Source organism: Gobio gobio (genome assembly GCF_949357685.1).
Source record: "Gobio gobio genome assembly, chromosome: 18".
Taxonomy (NCBI): Eukaryota; Metazoa; Chordata; class Actinopteri; order Cypriniformes; family Gobionidae; genus Gobio; species Gobio gobio.
Genome location: NC_137111.1, coordinates 22,921,825 through 22,947,291, shown reverse-complemented (window position 1 = coordinate 22,947,291; position 25,467 = coordinate 22,921,825). Strand labels below are relative to the sequence as shown.

Here is a 25,467-nt window from a genome sequence, read left to right as displayed (position 1 = left end):
TGCATACATTTATTGTGAAAGTTGTAAATACAAATGATTTTTAATTGAAAATTTTCTTCTTCAGGTTTATACATCCAACTTCAATAGCCAATTTAAGTTGAGGAAACAATATGTTGCATTTATAATGTCACACTTTCTATTTATCTAACAGTTTAAATGTTTTTTCGTACATAAAAATAGATGGATTTTAGGAAGGGGGTCCCTCATAATGGTTTATCATATTTGGGAGTCCTTGGCTCAGATTATCTGAGCTTGGTCTTTTGTCCATTACTCATTTTCGGTTGTCCACTGTAGTTGGACGGTAATTTAGTGTTAATGCTCCTAAATTATGGAATTCACTATCCCTTAAACTTCGTAATATATCATCTTTGTCTACCTTCAAGACCCAGCTAAAAACATATCTATTTAATATGTATTTTGGATAATGTGGCCATATGCGGCCTTATGTGTTTGCAATGTGTATGTGAGTGTGCTGCAAATGTATTGTAACATACAATGTAAAGCGACCTTGAGCTACGGAAAGGCTCTATATAAATAAAACTTATTTTTTTCAACAGCTCTGAAACGTAATAGTTGATCTCAAGTCTCGATACTTCTCTTTAGGTTTCTTATAATCAGTGATGCCAGTAACGCGTTACTTAGTAACGCGTTACTCTAATTTGACCACTTTTTCCAGTAACGAGTAATCTAACGCGTTACTATTTCCAAACCAGTAATCAGATTAAAGTAACTTATCCAAGTCACTGTGAGTTACTTTTTTTGGTCATTTTCCTTAGTAAAAATATTTATTTTTGCTTTCTTGTTTAGTCTCAGCAGGGGTTTTCCTGCATAGAGAATTACGAGGCGGCCGCTCCGTCTGTCGACAAAACTCAAGACAGTCACTTCAGATTAGGCATGTCGTGATAATTAAATAATCATCAGAAATATATATTGTCACATTATCCTTCAGCAATCATTATTAGTATATTATTATTTGCTAGTAGCCTACAAAGTAATCTAAAGCCATTCCATAGCTGAATGTCTTTCCTCCGCTGTAGCTGTCAATCATTCTTCATTCAGCAAAACTGCGCGTCGTTCGGTTACAGTCAGCAGTCAGCGGTAAAGCTCACTCCATATGATATATTCCCGTTATAATACTTGATATGTTGATAAAATAATTTATCTTCCCAGAGTTTATCTAGCGGTTTCTGAAAGATGTTGTGCTCGCTACTCGGGTGCCAACACAAGGACTATTAATTAGCATCACACGCACAAGAATTAAAAACTGTGAAGAAACAAATAATCAGTGAATGTTTGGACCGATAGGCTACACAGTAGACTAGGATTTGTGGGCTCAACGCTCATCTTCTCTTTATGCCGTGGACTTTTCAATGTGCACCCGCGCTGCACTGCACACTCTGATTCCATGTTGCTTTAAGCGCATCATTCTGCACCCGGGATGCGCATAAGCGCTTTGTTGCCGCTCTGTTTTGAAGCGTTTCATATATTTTCATAGTTTTGTGCACTTAAAGATTATTAAAAAATATATTGTTCTCACGGATCGATCATATATTTGTTGTCCCTTTACAGAGCTGCACATTACGTTTACAATAAAATATAAATCTTGTAATTAGGGCCCAAGCCCTGAAAGGGCGCAGAGCCCTATTGTTCTTCCTCAGATTATTCTTTGGTTTTTTTTTTTTTTTTTTTTTTTTTTTTTTTTTCGACTTCTCGGGTACTTTTGGGGCACTTAACATGCTCGAAAACTCTTGAAACTTCGCACAGGCATCGGAATGCGCGGCCATCAGAGCCGGGCTGAAGCTGGTACCCGGGCGTGGCAGGGGGGCTCGACAGCGCCCCCTAAAGTGGGGTCTGAAAACTTGGTCCATATATCAAACACACTTGCACGTACATGTATGAAACTCGGTACACATATAGACCTCATCGGGCCAAACAACTTTCGTGCTCATAGTTATGCGTCAGCCCAACAGGAAGTGAGCTATAATCGGTTGTTCGGAAAACCCATGCTCTGGAATTTAATATACTCCTCCGAGGCCATTGTTTCGATCATCGCCAAACTCGGTCAGCATGAGGAGAACATATCCAGGATGCTAAATTGCGAGCGGATTTTTGATATCTCAAACGGTTTGGCCGTGGCGAAGCAACGAATTTATGGCGAGAAAAGGGAAACAGGAAGTGTGTTATAACGTCAGCAAACATTGACTGATTTGGATGAAACTTCAGCTGTGTGTTCGTTGTAAGAGGCCGATCACATGGATATGACTTTTGTGAGTCAAAGTTATAGCGCCACCAACTGGCAGCAGGAAGTGTGTCACTTTCAAAAATGCTTTGAATCACCATCTTATTTTCACCCCATTTACTTCAAACTTCATCAGTATAATGTGAAAACATGACAGATAGAGACGTATGAAATGGATTCCTGAAATTTCAAATACTGTTGCCATGGCAACGTGTCAAAGTTTAATAATCTTTTGGCTGTTCTGAGGCTCTTAGCATGCTTGAAATTGCTTGAAACTGCTTGAAACTCAACACACACATCAGAGATGTCAGTCAGTACACATGGGCAAAGCCTCAGAAACGGGCGGGGATGAGGGGCTCTCTAGCGCCACCTTTTGACAAAAGTGAAGGGCTTCGTTTCATCTACAATCACCAAACTCAGTATATATATTGACCTCATCGAGCCGGACAACTTTCTAATTTACAGTCATTAGCTCCGACCAACAGGAAGTCAGATATTTTGGTTTGAAGGTAAATTTTTGGTTAAATCGGGGTCTGAGTTTTTACGTTCTCCTTGTAGGCGATTTATTCAATCTCCACCAAACTCGGTCAACATGAAACAAAGATACTGAAGATGCTAAAATGTGAACGGATATTGGATATCTCAAACGGTGTTTCCATGGCAAGGGATTAAATAAGGACAAAAAAGGGGAACAGAAATTCTCTGTGTCTGCTGCTCTCCCCTCAATGAACACAAGATGGCAGCATTGTATTAGTTTTGAAGCAGGATAAAAAAAAACTTGTTTCTCTCTCTCTCTCTCTCTCTCTCTCTCTCTCTCTTGTTTGTGATTTATGAGGACACAAATTTGTATAATGACATGGGTATTACACTGGTATTACAACGTGTATGTGTGTGTGTTTAAAAACATACTAAAACAATGTTTTATTAAAATGTAACCAAATAGCTTTAAAATAATCATACTATTTTTCAGATCAATATATTTATTTTATTTAATATATTTCTTCTGAATATTTATTCTCTGTCTGCCCTCCCCTCACTAAAGGGTGGCAGTGTTGTGTTATTTTTTAAACTCTCTTTGTGTGTGTGTGTGTGTGTGTGTGTGTGTGTGTGTGTGTGTGTGTGTGTGTGTGTGTGTGTGTGTGTGTGTGTGTGTGTGTGTGTGTGTGTGTGTGTGTGTGTGTGTGTGTGTGTGTGTGTGTGTGTGTGTGTGTGTGTGTGTGTGTGTGTGTGTGTGTGTGTGTGTGTGTGCAGGCCCGTCGCGACAAGGCAGGCAAACTAAGCAATTGCTTGGGGCCTCGAGCTGGCCTGGGGCCCCAAGACAGCGACAGGTTAAGAATAAAATGAAACGACAAACTGTGTGAGCGCCCCATTGATAGTCAATGCAGTAAAGTGCAATGACACTGTTATCGGGATCCCCCTTAAGGGCCCCCTCTCAGAAGTCGCTGACAGCAGTCAGCCAACCACGCGATCTCTGCTGCGGCAAAATACAAAATCTTCGGATTTTAAGCGGAATTTTATGCTTCAGGAAGCCAGAAAAGAAAATAGAGAAAGGAAGAGGAGGATAAGAAAAAACAAGATAGTGGTATGTGATAAATTACACTGGATAAAATAGCTCTACTTGTCTTGTACAAAAAAAGTGTAAGTTTGCAGCAGGTAGGCTAGCAAAAATATGTTTATGTTAGCTATCGTTACCTGCCTGACGGCAAATGCTGCTTGTAACGAACAGTTAGAGCAACTTTTTTTTCGAAAAGACGAAATTACATGAGATTGCTATAGCTTTGTAATAGGTTTTGATGAAAGTGGCATAGCATGCTCTACTAACTATTATTTATGCTATGCATAAATAACCTGGAATAGTTAATATAGCATGCTATATTAACAATTATTATAAACATTATTTAACCAGAAAGAGGCAGAGGAACATGATTTTTTTCAAAGCTTATCTTAATGTGCTAGTGTCGGGATATATACGGTAGTGACAGTTTATGCAAATATGACATTATTTTTATGAGTTACCAATAGATCTTGAACAATTACTTTATTCTGTGGCAATTTTTACAAATGTTACATTTTGAAGTACAGTATCAGGACAACCCACATGTTTGACTGGTACTGTTTACATGTTTTACTGGTACTGCCCACGTTTTACTGGTACTGTTTATTAAACTATTTAACAAGGTATTATAGTCATCGGTTGCAACTTTACAATAACCATCCAGATAATGTTTATAGACAGTTTACAAAACAACTAGTAACCCTTAAGTATTCCCAAAGTGTTAGGAATATCTGGTCCGTCTATCTATGTAAAAGTAATGTTTATAGATGTTTAAAAAATGGTTACTTAAAGGTTTAAAAAAAAATTAATGATACAGTGGTGTTTTTTGCAAATGTTTTCAAATTTTATGCACAGTATATGCAACAACAGTATTTGCACTGTAAACCTTTTTATTAATATAAAGTGTAGGTGAACTTAAACTGTATGGCTATGCTGCGGTATGCTGTGTGTGTGTGTGTGTGTGTGTGTGTGTGTGTGTGTGTGTGTGTGTGTGTGTGTGTGTGTGTGTGTGTGTGTGTGTCAGTGTCCTATCTGTGTGGATGCGTCTCATGTCAGCTAATCAAGGGACACTGACACACACACACACACACACACACACACACACACACACACACACACACACACACACACTCGACGCATAGATAGACTCGCGTCAGTTTCCTGCTCACATCGAGTTCTCTTTTGCTCTTGACCAAACAATAACACAGAGGATTGTGAGTATTTTCATATTCGAGTCTTAAATTAGTTAAATAACGTCTTAAATGAACTTAAAGAGTTGTGAGGAAATGAGATGCGCGGGACAGCGCGTGAGATCCACGGCTGTTCTTAAAGTGACAGGAGCACTGATGATGCCTGTCATTAATGTTCATCAAAGAACAACGGGAACAGAGAAAATTGTAGCTTTAATGATGATTCATCTATATTTCATTTATTATTTATGCAGTTAAGGAAGGTTTGATAACTATTACATTTCTGTATAACAGGGAAGGCCATGGGTAAATATAACATTTATTATTTTGGTGATTTAGGTAAAATGGTTTAAAAAAACACAGCAGAACCACAGCGCATCTGATATGACTGGCATAACGCTGGCGAAGTTAGGGACCGTCTGCAAAGTTACATACAACATTGAAACGTGTATAACGTTACCAAACTTCACTAGCATTTAAAGAGAATGACAGTCATAAAACTGACTGTAAAGTGTTCATCTAGGTGTCAGGTATGATGCACACATTTTGATATTTAATAAAATAAACTGTCAAATCATATGGAAATATGGATATGCATTATTTCACTTGGATACTGTTTGGGCTCTAACACAAAATATGCTTGATTTAAATGCATCATAGCTGAACACTGATGAGAATATTTATTGAGAATATATTTACAGAGATAATATTAGAGATTATATTTACGACAAATTATTATTATTTATGCGTTATGCGTTGCTATTGACGACGGCCATTAAGTAAAGAAATCCCACGGCATCTAGCTTAAAAAAGTGCTTAGAGCTGCTTTAGTTATTTGTTGTTTGTTTAATTTCAAATATAAAACTTGTTGAAATGTTTTAAGTGTGTGCATCTGTTCTTTTTGAACACTTTCATCTTGTTTGAACAAAACCGTGATAATATTGATAACCGTGATAATTTGGGTCACTATAATCGTGATGTTAAATTTCCATACCGTTTCATCCCTACTTTAGTGTGAATAAGTAAAAAAGAACTACAAACACCTTGAATTAAATACTGGCCTTCTGGACTTACAAAATTTTGAGCAGGAAAATATAACTTTTATTTATTTTATCCTATGATATTAAAATTAATCTAGATTTAAATTACATCATGGGTGTGGCTTGTGGTGATAGTGGCACCAGTTGCTGCGGTAAATGTGGCATATTCGAGCGATTCTAAAATATTCTCCTGTTTAAATGCATATTGCCTGCCGTGCACAGTTAAGCTGATGCCACCGGCGTGGCGGTGCCACCGGCTTGGGCCCGTCATCGCTGCTCGCAGCTTTAATTTTATATTATTTGTGTAGGCCCATATAATTATTTACATTCATATATAAATATAAATTAAAAATTAAATATAAATTGTTTTTCATAAATGTATTTAATAAGAACACAAAGTAATTTGTACCTTTTCATTAACATGTTTAGGGTTTTATGTTTAGTGTTTTATGTTTAGTAACATGTTTTATGTTTAGTGTTGGCAAAAACGTTTGTCATTTTTATGTTGAGGCTGCAGAGGTGTTGTCGGCAACTGATGAATGTAACTAATAAAGTAACTTGTAATCTAACTTAGTTACTTTTAAAATCAAGTAATCTGTAAAGTAACTTAGTTACTTTTAAAATCAAGTAATCTGTAAAGTAACCAAGTTACTTTTTCAAAGTAACTGTGGCAACACTGCTTATAATACACCGTCAAGGTTTACTACATTGAACAGAAGCTCATTTTCACCACATAAGAAAAATAAAACTTGCTTGGTAAATCATAATTAAGACATAAAAAGTAGGGGTGTAATATATATCGTGTCACAATATATCGCAAGACAAAAATGCAACAATATGTATCGTGGATAGTGACAAACTGTATTGTGTATAGTTGGAAAAAAAGTGACTGTGAAAAAAAAAATCAAGTTTAGTGTTACATTAAACTACTATAATGTTGAATATAATGTATAATAATGCAATGGAGGGATATTTGTGGGACCTGATAATGATAATGCCAAAATTGTCTTATGTTACTTACCAGTAAAAAGTCGCCAATATTAATTAAAAAATATCTAGTCAGGTAAAGAGTGCAAGCATATTCGTCTAAAATAATTCTGTAATTTCAGCTTCAAGTCAAGTCACCTTTATTTATATAGCGCTTTTTACAATGCCGATTGTTTCAAAGCAGCTTCACAGTGTTAACAGGAAAGTAATGCAACGGAGTTCAATTATCATATAGTGTCAAATTATAATATAGTGCTTCATAATCTTGATTATTTTTATTCTGGTGTCACCATTGTCCTGTGCATTGGGTACCTTCACCAAGTCCAAGCCTATTCATTTCCACCCCCAATGTAATACCAAATTTAGCATTTTAATCAACAGTATTTTGATATAAATATATATTTTTTGTTGTTAATCTTTTACCATATGTCTTGGAGTATCGCAATAATATTGCATTTTGAGTTCAGTATCGTGATATGTATCGAATTGTGACATGAGGGTATCGTTAGATCCACAATAAAAAGTAATTTTTATGACATAAGTAGAAAGTAAATGCGAAGTCATAATTTTGACAAAAAACGGTGAGATTGTGAAGTCATAAATTACATAAAAGGTATAGTTATGACATAAAAGTTGAAATTATGACATAAGCCATAATATGACATGGTCGAACATCATAAAGTCGAATTGATGACATAATTCCAAATGATTAGATAAAAGTCATAATGACATAAATTGGTCGAAAATATGACATAAAAATCGAAATTATTACAAAAAGGCAATTATAAAAAGCCTAAAATTATAAGATATAATGATGAAGTTATGGCATAAAAAGTTTTGACTATGTCTATACATAGTATATAGGTCATAATTATGACATATGGGTTGTAATATGACATTTTGACATAATTCTGATTTACTAAAGCATGATTTTTTCTTATGTGGCAGATATGGGCTTCCACATTTAACTACCCATTTAATCACACTAAAAACAGTAACCTTGACACAAAGAATTACAGCAATGGCCAAATAAATGCGTTTAACGTTACATACCTTGACCACAAATTTTGAGGACTGCATTCCGATGAAACACTGCAAAAAAATCAAAGAAAAGGCGCTGAACAACCACAGCCAAAATATCCACATCTAGAGAAAACTAAATCGTTTTTATTGCTGAGAACATACCGTGAATAAATACTCACGTGTTTGTGACAGAAGCAACTGGATGGAGCTGAAGTCCAAATCAAAACACAAAGCAGGAATGTTGGTAAAATTGCGCTTACATACTTTTCTTATGATATTCCGGATTGCTTAGGTATAATTGGCAATATAAATTTAATATTTGTAATTAAAATAAGTCAAAACAACGATAAAATAACGATAATGAAAGAAACTTAGTCTCTCCCGCCGATGGTTTGAAACTTGCCCTGTCACGTTAGGACCCCAGCGCGTGCAGTTGTCATAGAGATGCAGTCGGATATAGAAGGCTGCATATTTTGCCGGACAGTCATAATCGTTTTTCGTAAATTGCGAAATATCCATGATGTTATATATCTTAACAAAATGATAGTTCCGCTTTTATTGTGTAATGTCAACTATGTAAAAGCCAAAGATTGTTTTATTCGTTTCTGCTGTTAAATACTTTTTAACGGGCATGTTTTGGTTACCACATGAGAGCATGTGTAAGACGTAAACACAATCTGCTTGGCTTTTGTCGTACGGTTTGTTTTTTCTTTCTTATACGTTTAGTTAGTTGAACAATAATCTTAACTTTGGGTGTGTAAATTACGAGTCTCGCAAAGTAAATTGTACACGTCTCACGTTTTATAAGCTATCGCGTTTGTTTTGAATACAAATCAGCAACACGAGTTGTCATAATAAAGAACAGATAGATATCTATGTGAAAGAATTCTATAATGCCGTAGTAGTATGATAATATTTAGTTAGGTGATTGTTTAGATAGGTGAATGTTAATAGGTTGTTGACGTAACATACTTGCTTAATTTTAAAACAGCATTGTATTTTTTACATTATTATTACTACATGGATTATTTTTACTTAAAAAAATAATAATTAGTCATGCCACAGGGCCATTTAAAATGAACTATTAAAGGCAAAAAGGTGGAAAAACTAAGAGAAACGGTGACCAGTTACAGGACCTCACATATACTCTTTCAATTATTCATTAATATACATGTTAATCTAAAATCAAGATTTTACTTTTTAAACAAAAAATGTTATGCTACTTCAATATTGATCAATCATTACATAAAATCATAATATTGTACTATTAAGCATGAGCTCTATTAATTTCTGAGTATTATTGCAAAGTAACTGACCTGTATCGATAACCTTCTGTGAATTTCTCTGAATGATACCACAGTATGTCTCGCATTTGTAAGAAGAAACCTGCTGTGTGCACAGATGAACCACTTTCCGACAGTGTCATCTGCCAAAAGATAGCTCTGTTGAGAAATATACTCAGTACTGCATATGGACCGACTGGCAGACTGAAACAAATACATAACAATGTTGGGGGCCACGTCTTGACCACTTCAACATCTACAGCGCTGCTCAAACGAGTGGATATGTCTGAGCCGCTTCTCAAACTGATCTCAACTTCTGTTCAACATCACGGCACACGTTACAGTGACTGTGGGCTGTTTATGGGGATTTTCATGCTAACACTTATTGAAAATACTCAAAAATATAACCTCAGGACAGTTGCAGCAGCCAAGTCATACAAACGCCTTGTGGAAGAATGCAACTTGTATCTTAAAGGAGACTCTTGTGGTTGTAAGGTCTCAGTAGACTTCAACAGCTGTGATTCACTCGTTGCCCTGGCCCGCAGCATGATCACCAGCAAACCAGCCTGCATGTTGAATAGCAGGGAGACACAGCATATCAGTTCACTGATCGCACAGGCCTTTCTGTATTCAATCCCTTGCAACTCTCCAGGTGTGACATGCTTTGGAAGGACAGTTACCATTGGCATTGAGGGCCAACCGGTGAGCGATTCTTCTGTTTTCTCTGGACTGCTGGTGGATGTCCCTGAGATGCTTCAGCCAGCAGATCTTAAGAGACTTGGATCTGGTCCATTTAAAGTGGTGCTTTTTAGTGCATCACTGTCAGGTGATATCTCTGAGGTTGGAGATGTAACATTGGAGATCCATAGGGGAGTGGACCCAGAGCTTGATCTTCTTCAACAGCTCCTGAGGCTTGGGGAACAAGTTGTTAAGGACAACGTTAGCTTATTTGCATGTCAGAAAGTAGTACATCCAGTCCTTCAGCATTACTTCAGGGAACATGGAGTGGTGGTGATAGAGAGGCTTGGACTTGCCCAGATGGAGCCGTTTATCCAGATAACAGGTAGACATTTTTGAATATATATATAGAATTAAATAAAAATGTCTATATTTATTTGTGAATAAAACATAAAATTATTCATGAAAATGCATTATACGTATATTAAATACATGTTAAAAACATATTTTAAAACTAATTTCCTAAGGAAATACAATTTCAGCATTACATACACTACCGGTCAAAAGTTTGGAAATATTAAGGTTTTTTAGTAGTAGTAAACTCACCAAAGCTGCATTTATTTGATCAAAAACACAGTAAAAACAGTAATACTGTGAAATATTACAATTTAAAGAAACTGGTTTCTGTTGTAATATATTTTAAATGTAATTTATTCCTGTGATGGCAAAGCTGAATTTTCAGCAGCCATTACTACAGTCTTCAGTATCACATGATCTTTCAGAAATCATTCCAAGTTAATTTTGTATTATTATCAATGTTGAAAACAGCGTTAGCTGCTTTTTTTGTGTGTGAAATCATGTTATACTGCCATTCAAAAGTTTGGAGTAAGTAAGAAAAGAAATAGTAAAGACACATTAAAAAAAAACAGTAAAGAAATTTATGAAATGAATAAATATTTCAAAAAAAATTATATTTATAATAAATTAATGAATGCTATTCCTTTGAACTTTCTATTCATCAAAGAATCCTGGGCGAAAAAATTACAGTTTCCACACAAATATTAAACAGCACAATTCTACAATATTTGACAATATTACTGTTTTTAATGTACTTTTTAACTGTAGTGTATGTATTTACTTATGATTGGTATTATTTAAAGCCATGCTTCTTTGATTCATTTATTGGTTATAATCAGTGTTGGGTAAGTTACTCTAAAAGCGTTATTAAGTACTACATCTTCAACAGTGTAATTAGATTACTGTACTAAATACTCTCTCTTATTGCATTACAAATCCCATATCAACCTCGACCAGTTGAACATGACACTGCTCTTGTAATTCTTTAAAATATATATATTTTTTAAATGCATAAATTATTCTTGAACTGACCAAAGTATTTAGCCTAGAAATCTAGACGCACCCTTGAGGCAGAACATTTATTTTGCCGTGAGTGTAGTGTAGCAACTCTCGGTAGACCTGAGAGCTAGAAAAACCAAACTCTGGTCAGGCCAATCACAGCGTGTGTAGAGTCGGTGGGCGGGCTTAACATAATGATGGCACGTCAAGGCAGAGTTGCGGAGGTTCTGCGTGCTACTCGTAAACAAAGAAGCTGATGAACAGCGGCCTTTCGAAACGGCTTTGGCCGCGACTCTGGAAGACTTGGAGTTAAGCTTTTCTTTGAGAAAAGAACAAAGAACGGCACTGAAGTCATTCTTAAGAAAAGAAGATATGTTTGAAGTTTTGCCAACCGGATACGGCGAAAGTCTATCAACTAACGTTAGCTCGGCTTCATCTTCTTCTTTGCTCTGGTTGGTTGTGGCGCTCATGGCGCTATCCAATTGCATGCAGAGGGAATTTGAAAGACAACCGTTTATCCCGCCCCTCGTATTGAGCCCTGTCAATGGTGAGTTTCCAGACCCAACATCTTGATGTGGTGATGAAGTATTAAAAGTGAGGTTACATTAAAATCATACATTTTATCATTTGACCTTTCATTTAAATGTTTAATCCACTATTGTTTTTTACAAAATAGTTCTAGTCTATACAGTATGTAATGCAATTACAACAGAAGTAATTGTATTAAATTACAGAAAAATAAGTACAATCCCTTACTTTTAGTTTTTCAATTTAGTAATGAGTTACACCCAACACTGGTTATAATATATAATTGTCATAATTGTGCAATACAATAGTATTGAAAATAAATGTCAGTCTGAGGATTCATTTTATTTCAATTCCAGGTGCTCAGGCTGTTGCTTCTCTTTGCTCTCCAGTCCCGGCGGAAGCTTACGGGCTGGCTAGAGGCTTCTGTTTCCAGTCATGTGGATCCAGAGAGCTGCTCCAGCTTCTTCCTTCTAAAGATGCTGCAATTAGCACCATGGTACTTTGCCACAGAAATGAAACTATGCTGGAAGAGCTGAAGGTTCGTAGAACATGTTAAAGTCGAGTTTTTTTATAGTCATTTTAATTATTTTCATTTAAATGCACCAATATAACAGCTTTTATACCAATTATTTCAAACACAAAGTTGAATAAAGCTTACGAAAACGTGTCCAATTTTCTAAATGATTTTTTCCAGATTTACTGGACTCACATTTATTTATTCAAATTTATTGCATGAATTCCCTCTTTCACTTCTCTCATATGATGAACATTTGTTTCATTTGTTGGACAGATGACATGCCAGAGAGCAGAACATGTGTTGCGACTGACTCTGAGGGAGCCCTACGCCCTGCTTGGAGGAGGCTGCACAGAGACACTGCTGGCCACCCACATCACACACATGGTATTCTGTTGCACTGAGTTACACCACATTCAGTTGCATTTCTACTATATTGATTACTAGAATACTTTTATAGAATACTATATCAAAATTTTATGAAAAGATGCATACATTATGCATTTCTTGTCTGTGAAATTTTGTTTGCCAAACACCACATTTTTGAACATTTTGAAGAAAAAAAATAATACATCTTACAGCTTTTGTTGGATTGTTGGACTGATTTTAAACAAATATATATGTATATTTACATATATATATATATATATACAGTGGTGGCCAAAATTATTAGAACACCTGACAGATCTGAAAATATTAAAATGTTTGCCTCCAAAATATGATTTCATTTCATAATGTTCTTGAAACATGCAGATGTTTGCTCTGACCATCAAATATCAGATGAAGTGTGTAGTACTGTATTTTTTTTTTTCGACTTTTAACTTTAATATTTGGTATGTCCACCTTTTGTAGCATTTACAGCAGCACATCTCTCTGTCATAGTGTCAATATATTTCCTCTGAGAACTTCAACACTAATGTTATCCCATGCCTTCTGCAACTGAAGCCAAAGGCTTTCCTTTGAATGTACAATAGATCTGTCCAGTTTATTTTCCAACTGGAAAATATACAACTCGATGGAGTTGAGGTCCGAACTTTGAGGGAGCCAGTCCATCATTTTCAATGTTCCAGCAGATTCCTTCTGTCACTGGTAGTTCCGGCAATAGTTAGAAGAATGTTTTGGGTCATTGTCCTCTTGGAAAATAAATCCAGGCCCAATAAGACGACTCCCAGATGCTAAGGGTTCTAATAATTTTGACCACCACTGTGTATATATATATATATATATATATATATATATATATATATATATATATATATATATATATATATATATATATATATATATATATATATATATATATAATATACACAGGGGTTAAAGTGGGCCGGAATGGCTCTGTGGCGAAACTGGCTGAATAGCTCCGACCATGTAAACGGAAGTGTTGAGGTAAACTATAGGCTGCCTACACGACTGTAATCATGGCCGTAGCCAGCTATGGTCGCCGTGGTCCAGACCTCTGTATTTTTCAGAGGTGTATATAATAAATGTTGTAAATAAAATAAAAGAATACAAATAATTTCATCAGATTAGGCATAAAATAATGAATGTGTGCGTACATATTGGGAATGAATGTATTAAAAGTATTAGCGTTCGTAGCCTTCAGTAAATTAACTTAATAAAACATGTAGGCTAAATATCAGTTGACCCTATGTTTACTTTCTTCACTGACACAGACAAAAATGAAAAGACTATCAGTAAGAGCTCAGCTTTAGGAAGGGAAGAGACAGGGCAAGAGAAGGAACATAAGAGAAAAAGAAAGAGTGGTGGAAAGGAGAGAGTGATGAAATGAGGAGAGAGCAGGTATGACAGATAATCTACTGCCCACTAACATGGTTTTTATTTATTTTTTGCCTTCAACCATCTTAAAATGCACATTTTTAGAAATCAAAATTTTGGGAGGAATTTTCTAGGTTGCACGTGAGGGAAAAAAGTAGCTTCCTTCCACTTAAGAAGAGTTGTGGTCTTTTTATTTTAATATAGCCTATCTCTTTACATAAATACTATTTTCTACTTTAAAAATATTATTTCGTTATTTTACTAACCCAGTGTTTTGTAGGGTTGGGCATCGAGAACCGGTTCCAACTTGGAACCGTTTAAAAAATAACGATGCCATTGGAATCGTTTAGAAATTTCGTTTTCGATTCCGATCATCGGTTCCAAACGCGCAAGTCTTCGGAAGTGCTTGCCGCGCCGGTTTGTTCTGTTGCAGACATGGAGCACGGTAAGCGGCGCTCAAAAGTGTGGCTTTATTTCACTTTTTTAAAAAAAAGCCTGGGTCGGCACAGTGCAACACGTATGACAAACTTATTTCTTGCACGGGAGGATGCACTACAAATATGTGGTGTATAAATTAACGAGTGTAGCGTGTTTGAAATGCTGCGCAGGTCTGTCCTCCTCGGGCAACCCTGCGCTAACCAACGTTATTAAAGGGATAGTTCACCCTGACATGAAAATAAAGCCTTCTTTTACTTACCCTGATGTTGTCCCAGTGCCCTATGTCCTATGACATTTAAAATACTGTTCCTGCACGCGCTCCTTCCTATTACGGCAGTGAATGGCGATCAGCTAAAACATTACAAAAAATAAACAAATGTATCACGCAACGATACAGGGAGACGCGCGCCATATGGAAAGTGTTCAGGGGGCACACTATAGGTTTTGCGAGAAAGAAACCGTATTATTCAGTCAAAACACTGAGCTCGGCCGTTATTCTGAGCGCGCTCCTCTGTGTACACTATGAGCCGTCAGCAGCCGCCGGCGCTCATGCCTACTATAATAACTCGCACTGTTGTTGTCATTGCACCCAGGATAAGCACACACACACACATGCACCATTTTGAGAAATCAAGCTCAATAGAAAAAAACGTGCTTCTCGTCTTTTCTATAACGTATATGATAAGAAATAATACTAATAATATAACCTCCTTAAGTGAATGTTGTTTACCGGTTGTCATGACAATATTGCATGAGGCTACTGCGGCTTGGAGTGCGCACACACAGGAACATGCGCATTTAAACAACAACTGGGTGAGTAAAAGATGGCTTTATTTTCATTTCAGGGTGAACTAACATTATCTCACCTCGTCATAATCAGGTGATTGTAGTGTAATAACAAAGCCCTTGACCAAATTGCGAATTGTGGTGAACAACAACGTTACTGAAATTATTTTTCCCCCTTGTAGATAAATGTAGCTATACGCAAATTGCCCACGCTAGTAGCAGTCCTAATATGACTGCTGTTAATGCTATTGTTAAACCGGGACTCGGTGTGAAACTCCATTCACCTTTGCAGCAAAGCAAGTGAAAATGCCAGCGGAGAAAGTCCCAAAACTAAAACTCATTATTGAATCAAAATATAATTTTCCTCTGTGAAATGAGCCTGTGACATGTTGTGACTCCACCCCTCAAAGAATCGGAATCGAGAATCGAAAAGAACCGTAATCGAAACTATGAATCGGAATCGGAATCAGAATCGTTCAAATCAAAACGATGCCCAACCCTAGTGTTTTGTATGTGAATGCTGTTTCACGTGAATATTACAACAGGAGTGAAGCACAAAGCTTTGTTTAGCCTAGAAAGGAAATAAATTAGCACTTCTTTATTCTGTTTTGCGACCCAATTTTCCATGAATTTTAACAATAGGCCTAGTCCATTTTTTCCCAATGGACATGGCCATCTCGTTTCCTTTCCCAAATCTTAACTCGCATCGCACCCATTTTCCCTGGGGATTATAAACGTTTCTTCCTTTCATTAGCTTATAATTAAGTCTATTATAAGTATTCACATCCTTTACTGTGGTAAAACATAAAAAACACTGTAGGACGAATACCTTTTTACTTCAAATTTTATTTAACACAGTTTGTTCTTGTTATTAAACTTGGTAGGCCTATAGGAGCGTCAAGTTTATTTGAACTTGACGTGTTTCACACACACACACCGGTGATTTTAGTTTTGTTTTCTCTGGCAGTGAATAATCAAACATTGCCTAAATGTCTTGACCCTGTTGAAGATAAAATTCGCTCTTCAGACATTTTACAACAAGTGTTGTTTTGCAACATCAGGAGAACACATGAAGACGAAGATATTCGAAAGGTGTCTATCCAGCTTGTCATTCATCTCAAAGCGCAGAGCGATAGGCTATATGACGCATCTTTGCGGGGAAATAGAATGAATCAAATATTTTTCGAACTAATATTTAATTTTCTTATATTCTTTAGAGTGCCATTTATTTACTGATAATCATTTAGATGTTTTATAGGCTGTAGTGTGTTGTTTCACTGACGGAAGTGCTAAAATAAACACGCATGCTTATGAAATAGATGTTTCAGCCTCAAATCATTTCAAAATGTATGCTATATATATCTGGCATAGACTACAGTATTTAAAATAGCATAAATGCATTAGTTATATTCTCTATTTAATTTACAGAGCAATCCCTGCTGAGTTTTTAGTGTGTGTCGCACTCACAACAAGATTCGCAACGGGGGGCGTGGCATCACGATGGTGGCGCTCCATCGTGATGTCGGTCAGCGTCCATCGGCACAACCCTAGTAGGTTGTTGTAACGCGGTTCGGAGTACTCTTGGACAGGAAGGAAGAAGGCGGGGTCGGCGTGACTGGGACTTGCAACTTTATTAAGCAGTCTTTCTCATAAACAAACATAAATAACGCACGAGGGCGCATCAATCGTCAATGGTTCACTCTTCTCTCTTTTAGTTGATCTCTCTGGTTCAGCACAGTCACTCTCCTCTGCTTTGGCAGCTCAGATGGCAAGTCCCAGTCGAACTCTCTCTCCCATCTCTCTCCCAGCAGCCGCTTATATGCGGTCTCTCCACGCCAATTACTGCAATCAGAGACAGGTGTTCGTCATTTGCACTTACTACTTACCGACCGCTCGGCTCCGCCCTCTCTCTCCCGCTACAGACCTCGCGGGACCACGCCCACCCCGCCACATACCCCCACCGCCCGTCTCAGGCCGGGGAGCCATCCTGCCTGCAGCCTCCCCCCCTCCTGGAGAGGAAGTCAGCCACAGCCATCTGAGCACCCGGCCTGTGGACCACCTTGAACTTAAAGGGTTGTAACGCCAGATACCAACGGGTGATCCGCGCGTTGGTATCTTTCATGCGGTGGAGCCACTGCAAGGGGGCGTGATCCGAACAGAGGGTGAACTCCCGCCCGAGGAGGTAATAGCGAAGGGTGAGAACGGCCCACCTGATGGCCAAACACTCCTTCTCTATGGTGCTGTACATCGTCTCTCTCTTAGAGAGCTTGCGACTGATGTACAGCACCGGCCGCTCTTCACCCTCCACCTCCTGGGACAGGACTGCGCCCAACCCCCTGTCCGAGGCGTCAGTCTGTAGGGAAAAAGGGAGAGAAAAGTTAGGAGCTTGTAGGAGCGGTCCACCACACAGAGCAGCCTTTATCTGGGTAAAAGCCTGCTGGCACCGCTCCGTCCACTGAACTGTATCTGGCACCTCCTTTTTAGTTAGATCAGTCAGCGGGCTGGCGAGCTCCGAATAATTAGGCACAAACCTCCTGTAATACCCCGCCAGCCCCAGGAACTGTCTAACCTCCTTTTTGGTCTTGGGTCTCGGACAGGTCGCAACAGCTGCGGTCTTATCAATTTGGGGACGCACCTGCCCATGACCCAAGTGGAAGCCCAGATATCTTACTTCCACCCGCCCAATCGCACACTTCTTTGGGTTGGCCGTGAGCCCCGCCCTTCTCAACGTCTTCAGGACAGCTCGCAAGTGCTGCATATGACGCTGCCAGTCCGCACTATAGATGATGATATCATCTAGATAGGCAGCGGCATATGCAGCATGCGGCCGGAGAATTCTGTCCATCAGACGCTGGAAGGTCGCAGGAGCCCCGAACAAGCCGAAAGGAAGGGTGATAAATTGGTGTAATCCAAACGGCGTGGTGAAAGCTGTTTTTTCTTTGGATAGAGGAGACAAGGGGATCTGCCAATATCCCTTTGTTAAGTCCAGCGTCGAATAAAAACGAGCAGTACCTAGCCGATCAAGCAATTCGTCAACCCTTGGCATTGGATAAGCATCGAATTTTGACACCGCGTTTACCTTACGGTAGTCCACGCAGAACCGGACCGAGCCGTCAGGTTTAGGGACTAAAACAATCGGGCTCGCCCAGTCACTGTTGGACTCTTCTATTACCCCCATGTCTAGCATAGCTTCTAATTCTGCCTGAACGACTTTTTTCTTGTGTTCAGGTAAGCGATAAGGCCGGCTGCGAACAACCACGCCCGGCTCCGTCTCAACGTGGTGCTGAATGAGGTCGGTCCGGCCGGGTAGGGGCGAGAACACGTCAGCAAATTCTGCTTGTAAACGACTTACGTCAGTGAGCTGCGAGGGTGAGAGGTGGTCTCCTCCCGAGGCCAGAGCGATAGATTGAGGCTTTTGGACCGCCACCGGCCCGAGATCCTCCTCTCCACTCACTACCGTCGCAAGCATCACTGACTCCGCCTCAGACCATTTTTTGAGGAGGTTGAGGTGGTAGATTTGACGTGCCCCGTCCCTATCTGACCGCACGACCTCATAGTTGAGCTCGCCAACTATGCGAGTAATTTAGAACTCGACGTAGGGAGTAATACAAGGACTTTATCTCCCGGTGAAAATTGACGCAGTCTAGTGCCTCTGTTGTAGAGCTGTCGTTGTCTGTCCTGAGCCTGCAACAAATTCTCCATTGACAGCCGCCCCAAAGTGTGGAGTTTTGTTCTTAGGTCCAGGACATACTGAATTTCATTTTTGCTCGCTGAAGGTCCGTCCTCCCAAGCCTCCCTAAGGACATCCAGCACCCCCCGAGGCTGGCGTCCATAGAGAAGCTCGAAGGGGGAAAACCCCGTGGAGGCTTGCGGGACCTCGCGAACAGCGAACAACAGAGGCTCTAGCCACCTATCCCAATTTTTGGCGTCCTCGTGAACGAACTTACGAATCATGGATTTCAACGTGCGATTAAATCGTTCCACCAGACCATCTGTTTGTGGGTGATAGACGCTGGTGCGAACCGATTTAATGCCCAATAATTCATACAGTTCGCGAATCGTTCGTGACATGAACGCCGTGCCCTGATCGGTGAGAATCTCTTTCGGGATTCCCACCCGGGAGATTAAGGAAAACAGTGCGCTCACCACACTTTTCGCCGAAATAGTGCGGAGCGGAACTGCCTCCGGGTATCGTGTTGCATAGTCCACCAGAACCAATGCAAAGCGATGCCCACGTGCTGACCGTTCTAATGGCCCGATGAGGTCCATGCCAATTCGTTCGAAGGGGACCTGCATCAACGGGAGCGGGCACAATGGTGCTTTTGGGGTGGCCGGTGGATTCACCAACTGACATTCACGACAAGACGCACACCACCTGCGTACATTCTCGTGAATGCCCGGCCAGAAAAATCGGGCCATTAGACGGTTAAGTGTCGCCGCTGTTCCTAAATGCCCGGCCATGGGATTCGCGTGAGCCGCCTGGAAAAGCATTTCCCGACGGCTTTTAGGCACTAACAACTGGGTTGTATCTTGTTTTGTCTGAGCGTCTTGGGTCACTCGATACAACCTATCTTTTAAAACAGAAAAATAAGGATAAGAGAGCGGCTGGTCAGGATGGAGGAGATGGCCGTCGATGGAACGGACCTGACTAAACGCATGTTTAAGCGTCTCATCCTGGGACTGCTCCAGGGGAAAATCATCGCGGTCTGTGAGGGTGGGTAGCTCGAGACCGCTCTGTTCCCCTGGAAGAGCACCCAGAGGTCCCGAATCCACCTCTCCCAACTGAGCAACCGTCTCTTTCCTTTTTTTACACTTTCCCCAAGAGGCATCCACACACAAGTGCCCCAATAGTTTATTAAATGCTGGCCAATTGGTACCCAAAATTAGTGGATGCCGGAGGTGCGGGTTAACTGCAACCTCAACACTATGCGTTTTACCCCGAAATTGAATATCCACGGGCAACAACGGATAGTTCACCACTTCCCCGTGCACACACCGTACCTTAACCATGCGGCCGTTAACCAACGCCTTAGGTTGAATCAAGCTTTGATGGATGGAGGTCTGGTTACACCCTGAATCCACCAGAGCTTGATAAGTACCCCCCTTGATACTCACGGGTATCTGGTACAGGCCAGCTTGATCGGGGGCAGCTTGCGGCGCGTCGGGGACCCGGATCAATGTCCCCACCTCCATCACCGGACACCGATCGATAAAATCCCCACAACGCCAACAAGCCGGCCCAGACTTCCCCGCCACTCTAGTGGCTGGCAGCGGTTCCCCAAATTGGCGCGGAGAGAGCGCCGACGCGGATGTGGTGGGGAACGGGTCGCTGGTCGCTCCCCCTCCTCTAGCTGCTGGTCGTGGGGCTGCCGGAATCTCCGCGGGCAGCCCTGTCCTCCACCTCGGTGCTGGCCTGGGCAGGAACCCGCTGCGCGACCTGGGAAGAGGGACAGGCTTGGAGAGAAGAGGGGGGGGGGGAGAAGAGAGAGAGAGAGAGAGAGAGAGAAGCCGAAGGAAGGGGCTCGCCGACCCCGTGGCACGCCACCATGTGGTCCTCCGCCAACTGGATGGCCTGGGACAGCGACGTCGGGCGGTGGCACTGGACCCACTGCGCGGTCTTCTGGGGAAGCCGCGCGATGAACTGCTCCAGCACCACACGGTCGATGATTCCCTCGACGTCGCCTCCGCCGGCCATCAGCCACTTGCGGCACGAGTCCCGGAGCTGGTGCGCGAAGGTGAAGGGTCGGCCGGATTCGCCGAGGGTCAGGCTCCGAAAGCGCTGCCGCTGTTGCTCTGGGCTCCGGCCGACCCGCTGCAGGATGGCGCGCTTCAGGTCTTCGTAGTCCAGGAGATTCTGGACTGGCAGTTGGTGTGCGGCTACCTGCGCTTCTCCTGACAACAGCGGCAGGAGCCGCATTGGCCAGTCCGACCGGGGCCACCCCCGGGACTCGGCGGACCTCTCGAAGAGGTCGATGAATGCCTCCGGATCATCCTCGGAGCCCATCTTCGAGAGGTGGATGGTGGCGGCCGAGTCGGTTGTAGACGGGGGGGTGGCCGGAATCTCCCGGGCCATCCAGCTCCGGAACAGCTCGCGGTCTTCATGCTGGGCACGAATGAGGGCCCTCAAAACGCTTGTCCTGTTCGGCCCTCACGGCCAGCAGATCGTCGTGGGTCTGTTGGTGAAGACCAGCGAGCGATGATACCAGGTCCGCAAGCGGCGTCTTTGGCGGGGTCTGCATGGCGGCGGCTCTCTTCTTCCTTCCCGGGTTTCGGCACCAGTGTAACGCGGTTCGGAGTACTCTTGGACAGGAAGGAAGAAGGCGGGGTCGGCGTGACTGGGACTTGCAACTTTATTAAGCAGTCTTTCTCATAAACAAACATAAATAACGCACGAGGGCGCATCAATCGTCAATGGTTCACTCTTCTCTCTTTTAGTTGATCTCTCTGGTTCAGCACAGTCACTCTCCTCTGCTTTGGCAGCTCAGATGGCAAGTCCCAGTCGAACTCTCTCTCCCATCTCTCTCCCAGCAGCCGCTTATATGCGGTCTCTCCACGCCAATTACTGCAATCAGAGACAGGTGTTCGTCATTTGCACTTGACCTACTTACCGACCGCTCGGCTCCGCCCTCTCTCTCCCGCTACAGACCTCGCGGGACCACGCCCACCCCGCCACAGTTGTCTACAAACTGGAAGGTTGGTGGTTCAATCCCCGGTTCCACCTGACCAAGTGCCGAGGTGTCCATGAGCAAGACACCTAACCCCAGCTGCTCCCGACGAGCTGGATGGCGCCTTGCATGGCTGACACCGCCGCCGGTGTGTGAATGAGTGTATGAATGGGTGAATGTGAGGCAAATGTAAAGCGCTTTGGATATATAAATGCAGTCCATTTATCATTTACCATTTAAGGCAGTAGCATATGCCTAAAATTTGTTGCTGTTTCTGGAAACCTGTTTGCTTTGACCTCATATCTGAAGTTATGCATTTAGGCTGTTAATGTGTTGCACCCTGGAATATTTATATATAGGCCTACTTAATATTAAAGTTAAATATTCAGACTGTATATACTCATTGTATCTCTGTGCTCTGACATTTTTGTTTTTTAAAAATACGAATTATTCTGTGGTAGAAAACGTTGTGGCACCAAGATCAGCTACTATGGCCCTTGGGTTTGTTATAGCCCCAGGGCCCTACGTGTTCTTAGTCCAGGCCTGGTTGCAGTGGAGTTAAAAGGACAAATCAAGTCACAGTACCAGTCAATATGGGAGCTATTTTGACTGGATGTGAGAATAGCCACAATATTTGGACCATCATACGTTGTTGTTGTTGTTTCTTATGTTTTATTGATACATTAAAACGTTTGATTCTGCATTTTGACATTGACTCTGCAATAGGTCTATATAGGTTGTGATTTATTTCTGTTGTGGTTGTGTCTTCAGCCATTTTGGTGTGTTAAATTTTAGTCAGTTTTGAACTTCCCATTTTTATGTTTGAATTTACATTGTGAAAAACAAGGTTGTGTTCCATATTGTGGTGCTAGAGGAGCTATGAGCAAACAAATCTTCTCAACCTTACAATCCTCATGCCATAGAGTGGAAGACATCAAAACCTGGAAGACTACTTTGCCAGTGTTTCCCTTGAAATGTTCCTATGGGTTATTAAAATGGGTTTTTTCAATTTATGAGTAAAATAAGGTCTGTGGTAAACATAAATTGATACTTTGATGATTTATTCTACAACCTAAACTACTCACACCAATATCGAATATGTTATGTTCATTTAAAAAAATATATGTTTCTAACAAGTTACTAGATAAGAATGTTTGGGTGTGTCCAAGTGTCAACTTATGTTTACCACAGGCTTTTTTTTACTCATAAATTGAAAAACCTTGTTATAAAACACATGACAATCTTGAGGGAATTAACCACTGGTGAATTAGTCTTCCAGGTTTAGACGTCATCCCTGCTCCACTCTATGGGTGTGTGCCCTGTAATTTCTGCTTGCTGCTATATTTAATTTTTTTGTAATTTTACTTCACAGAATCAGTCCACAGCCACAACAACAACAACAGCTGCAGCTCTGGGCGTCTCTCACTCTGAGTTCCTCATGGCAGTCGAGGCATTCTGCAGCTCTCTGCATGCTGTGGCTCTTTCCTTAGAACATGACGGGCAGGACTGTCTCATTGACCTGACATATGCTCACCGATGGGTCCCAGATATCTACCCCCAAACCAGTGCTAGGCAAACCTGTGGCTGTGGCCTGGTGGAAGACAGATCCGACTTGGAGAAGACCCCACTAAATACATCTTGCAACACTTTCTCTCCTGTTTTCCTGGAAAACACTGGCAATAAGCCAAGAATATTAGATTCGTTTTCTGCCAAGCTCAATGCTTTGAATGTGGCGGTCGAGATGGCTAATTTTGTTCTTGATGTAAAATATTTGATAAAGGATATCAATTGAATGTTGATGAACGAAGAACTGTGCTTGAATAAAGATTCTAGGTTTAATATATTTTATAATCAAATGTTTTTCCCAGACTTTTTTTCTCCACAACTCCATGTGGCAAAGTACACGTTAAATATTCCTTACATTAAACCTCCAAAACCAAAATATGAAGAACACAGAAAGTTGTCTCAATTCTTATTTGATGCTGCTAGTGTCACAATGACCTGCACTTTTTGCAAATATTCAAACGGCTAAATCTGCAGTCGTAAGGACAACTTTTAAATTAAGCAAAATAAAGCTCTGGGTTTGGGACAAATTCCGAGCTCGGAGCCCTCCTCCCAGACAGCACGCCAAAAACGCAATTAAATTACTCCCTCTAAATTATATGTAAGTGTGAACTTGTGAAAGAACAAAGAGTGTGTGATTTGTACATGTAGTTCTCCACACTGGTGTAGTCTTTGATTTCAGATCCTTTCCAGTATAAATATTTCTGCTGTTGACTTTCCTATTAAAATTTAAAGCTTGTTTCTGCCACAGTTTCTTTTAGTCTCACAATTTTGACTTTTTTCTCATAATTGCAAGTCTACATCTTGCGATGTTTTAATTTCTTGTTTTTTTCTCAGAATTGCTAGATATAAACTAGCAATTGCAAGAAATAAAGTCAGAATTGCGAGACATGAAAAGTTTCTTTGATGCATATTATGACTAGTCATAATCACGTTGTAGATATCTTAAAAGGTTAGTTCACCCAAAAATGAAAATTCTGTCATTAGTTACTTACCCTCATGTCGTTCGACACCCATAAGACCTCCGTTCATCTTCGGAACACAAATGAAGATATTTTAGTTGAAATCCGATGGCTCATAAAGGCCTCCATTGGCACAATGCACTTTACACTCTCAAGACCCATAAAAGGTACTAAAGACGTCGTTACAAAGTCCATCTCACTACATTGGTTCTACAATAACCTTATGAAGCGACGAGAATAGTTTTTATGCGCAAAAAAAAACCCTAAATAACGACTTATATAGTGATGACCGATTTCAAAACACTGCATCATGAAGCTTCGAAGTGTTATAAATCAGTGAGTCGATTCAGCGGTTTGGAGGCCTTTCTGAGCCATCGGATTTCAACTAAAATATCTTCATTTGTGTTCCGAAGATGAACGGAGGTCTTACAGGTTTCGAACGACATGAGGGTAAGTAATTAATGACAGAACTTTCATTTTTGGGAGAACTAACCCTTTAATGCCAATTAGAGACAGCCGCAAGAATAGATATCTGGAATTGGAATTTTGATGAGTCAAAACTAAATCATGATAAGTACAGACAAGGGCATTAAATGTTAAAACGGCTTGCCATATGCCTGCCATATTTCTCCAGCTACATAAGGAGAATATGGTGTGGGAGTGGCTGGTTAGTTGTCACAACGAGCGAGAAAAGTTGACATGGAGCACTCTAAATCTCCTGTTTAAAAAAACGCTAAACGGAGAAGATGACGAGAACTGGGGTATTTGAAATATTGTAAAAGCTACGCAGAGACTGTTTTTATTTACTCAACAGACAACTAAGGTAATTTATTTAAAGGTGCCATAGAATTAAACTTTCACTTTTGTAGCTTTTTTTGCAT

The 25,467-nt window shown here is 40.6% G+C and overlaps 2 protein-coding genes across 3 annotated transcripts in view; one reads left to right on the top strand and one right to left on the bottom strand.

Moving 5' to 3' along the window:
* Positions 1-9,449, bottom strand: part of slx4ip (SLX4 interacting protein) — a 74,180-nt gene extending 64,731 nt beyond the window's left edge. The window contains exons 1-3 of the mRNA XM_079842109.1: positions 9,351-9,449; positions 8,214-8,242; positions 8,065-8,103 (exon numbers count right to left, since the gene is read on the bottom strand). Coding sequence (XP_079698235.1) covers positions 8,065-8,091 — 27 coding nt within the window. The 5' untranslated portion in view covers positions 8,092-8,103; positions 8,214-8,242; positions 9,351-9,449. The remainder of the gene's footprint in view (positions 1-8,064; positions 8,104-8,213; positions 8,243-9,350) is intronic.
* Positions 8,677-24,007, top strand: mkks (MKKS centrosomal shuttling protein). Of its 2 annotated transcripts, none has more exons than XM_079842108.1 (4): positions 8,677-10,380; positions 12,269-12,417; positions 12,670-12,780; positions 23,434-24,007. In XM_079842108.1, exons 1-4 carry the CDS (start codon positions 9,396-9,398, stop codon positions 23,851-23,853), a joined length of 1,665 nt encoding a protein of 554 aa, XP_079698234.1. In that variant the 5' UTR covers positions 8,677-9,395; the 3' UTR covers positions 23,854-24,007. The 2 variants fall into 2 exon arrangements, with proteins under 2 accessions (XP_079698234.1, XP_079698233.1); XM_079842107.1 differs by having other exon boundaries at positions 12,236-12,417.
* The last annotated feature ends 1,460 nt before the right edge of the window (positions 24,008-25,467 follow it).